Source organism: Lathyrus oleraceus, chromosome 3 (assembly GCF_024323335.1).
Source record: "Lathyrus oleraceus cultivar Zhongwan6 chromosome 3, CAAS_Psat_ZW6_1.0, whole genome shotgun sequence".
Classification (NCBI taxonomy): Eukaryota; Viridiplantae; Streptophyta; class Magnoliopsida; order Fabales; family Fabaceae; genus Lathyrus; species Lathyrus oleraceus.
Genome location: NC_066581.1, coordinates 153,079,173 through 153,081,989, shown reverse-complemented (window position 1 = coordinate 153,081,989; position 2,817 = coordinate 153,079,173). Strand labels below are relative to the sequence as shown.

General features: G+C 39.3%; 1 protein-coding gene across 1 annotated transcript; it reads right to left on the bottom strand.

Annotated features, from left to right (window-relative positions):
• Nucleotides 1–1,554: 1,554 nt before the first annotated feature.
• LOC127130160 (uncharacterized) lies at nucleotides 1,555–2,151 on the bottom strand. Its single transcript, XM_051059228.1, has one exon. It carries the CDS (start codon nucleotides 2,149–2,151, stop codon nucleotides 1,555–1,557), a length of 597 nt encoding a protein of 198 aa, XP_050915185.1.
• Nucleotides 2,152–2,817: the final 666 nt, after the last annotated feature.

The window sequence follows — 2,817 nt, the reverse complement described above, 5'->3', positions numbered from 1 at the left end:
GTAAGAGGAGATTACTGAAAACTGATACATGAAATATAAAATGGCAATGAAAACATATTTATTCATGTTCCTATTGAACCCAACACATGTTACTATCCCTAGTTCTTTGAGGTCACAATACTTTGCTTCTGACGACGATGCTTGAATTGGTTGCTTCCATCTGAGTTTCTGTTGTAGTATGGCTCAAGCGTTGCAATCATATGCCTTTTGGAATCCCTAAATTTTTTTCCTGGACCGCTCTTTTCGAGTCTTAGTCCACCGAGATGATATACCCTTTTGTGCCTAAGCCACCCTTTTAGGTTTTCGACTTATCGAGTATTATTTTTTTATACAAGTCCCTAATTTTTGCCTGGATTGCTCTTTCAAGTTTTAAATCCACCAGGACGCCCTAATTTTTTCCAAAGTCGCCCTTTCGGATTTTCAACTCAGTGGGCTTTCTATCCTCTTTTTCTAGGCATAGTATTTTTTAATTGTGTCAAAGTTCACTAGTCGTGGTAACTTCGCTTCATCCATGGTTGTGAGGATTAAGGCTCCGCCAGAGAATACCTTCTGCATGATGTATGGCCCTTCGTAGTTCGAGGTCCATTTGTCGCAGGGATCTTTGTGGATGAGTAATATCTTTCTTAGCACTAAGTCGCCCTCTTTCCACAGGCGGGACAAACTTTCTTGTTGAATGCTTTCTTTAGCCTTTGCTGATATAATTGCTTGTGACATACTGCAACCATGCGCTTATCTTCTATGAGGTTAAATTGATTGAATCTTGTTTATACCCATTCCGCCTTATTCAATTTAGTTTCCATCAAGACTCTTAATGAGGGGATCTCGACTTCAATAAGTTGTATTGCCTCGGTGGCATATACAAGGGAGAAAAGGGTTGCTCATATCAACTTACGAACTGAGGTTCTATAGCCATGCAGTACAAAATGGAGCATCTCGTCCCAATCTTTATAGGTTTTCACCATCTTCTGGATAATATATTTGATATTTTTGTTAGCTACTTCTACTGCGCCGTTCATTTTTTATCGGTAAGGAGACGAGTTATGGTCTTCAATTTTAACACTTTCGCATAACTCGTCCATCACTTTGTTGTTCAGATTCAGCCCATTTTGATAACTTGTTTCGTCATGTTTACATAGGAAGCGACTTCTACCCACTTGGTGAAGTAATTGATGGAAACCAGGATGAACCGGTGTCTGTTTGTAGCTTTTGGCTCGATCATTCCAATTATGTTTATTCCTCACATGGAGAAAGGCCATGGAATACTCAGGACGTCAAGGGAGTAGGTGACACATGTATTTTATCCTCATAGATCTGACACTTGTGACATTTTTTGACATATTTGAAGCAAGCGGTCTCCATAGTCAACCATTAATACCATGCTCTAAGAATCTTCTTAGTCATTGTATGCCCAATGGCGTGAGTTCCAAAGGATACTTCATGAATATCTTTGATAAGCATTTTTGTTCCATATCCATCTAGACATCTGAGCAAGACTATGTCGCGATTTATTTTGTGAAGTACATCACTAATGAGGAAGAATTGGGATGCCAATCTTCAGAGTAATTTTTTATCTCCACTAGAAGCATTTATAGGGTACTCTTGTTTATGAAGGAATTGTTTAATGTCATAAAACCAAGGTTCATTATGTGTTATCGTTTCAACTGCTACACAATATGATGGCCCGTCCATGAGCTGAATTGTTAAAGATGGTGCTTCATTGTGCCACTTAACTTTGAACATGGATGCTAAAGTGGTCAAGGCGTCTGCTAGTTGATTCTCTTCCCGAGGAATATAGTGGAAAGTGATCTCATCGAAGTATGTGATCAATTTTCGGACATAGTCTTCATATACTTCTAAGATTTTGACTCTTAGGTCGATGACTTCATTAATTCCCAGGATACACGCTTTGTATTTGGCCATATTACTAGTGCATGTGAAGCATAACATAATTGTGAAGGGAATATGGAAACTTGTAGGAAAGGTTATGAGAGCTATGATTTCACGTCCTACTGCGTTTAAGGCACCATCAAACACAAGCATCCATTGTGATCCTGGTTCGGGTCCTTCATTGGGACCCAGGGTCTCACAATCCTTTATCACCATAATATCTTCGTAAGGGAAGTCAAACTTTATAGGTTGATAACCTTCCATTGGCTGATGAACGAGATGATCTGCTAACACACTTCCTTCGATAGCATTTTGTGTGACATATTGGATACCGTACTCGGTCCATAACATCTTCCATCATGTTATTCTTCTAATTACAATTGGGTTTTTGAAAATGTATTTGATGTGATCCATGCTGGACATCAGAAGAGTAATATGACACACCATGTATTGTCTCATACGCCGAGCGACCCAAACTATAGTGCAACAAGTTTTCTCCAAGAGTGAATATTCGGATTCACAATCGCTGAATTTCTTGCTCAGGTAGTAGATTGCATGCTCTTTTCTTCCGATCTCATCTTGTTGCCATAGTACATAACCCATTGAACCCTCAAGTACTTTTAGATACATTATGAGTGGTCTTCTTAGAGATGATAGTACTAGTATAGGCGGCTCTTGCAAATATTCTTTGATTTTGTCGAAGGTCTTTTGACAACCTTCATTCCACTCGATGACTTGATGTTTCCTGAGCAACTTAAAGATTGGTTGACAAGTGGTCGTAAGATGCAAGATAGAACTAATAATGTAGTTTAATCTCCACAGGATCCATATACCTCTTTTTCTACCCTCGAAACTAGCATATCCTGAATGGCCTTGAGCTCGTCAGGATCAACTTTGATCCCTCTCTGGCGGACTATGAACCCCAATAAC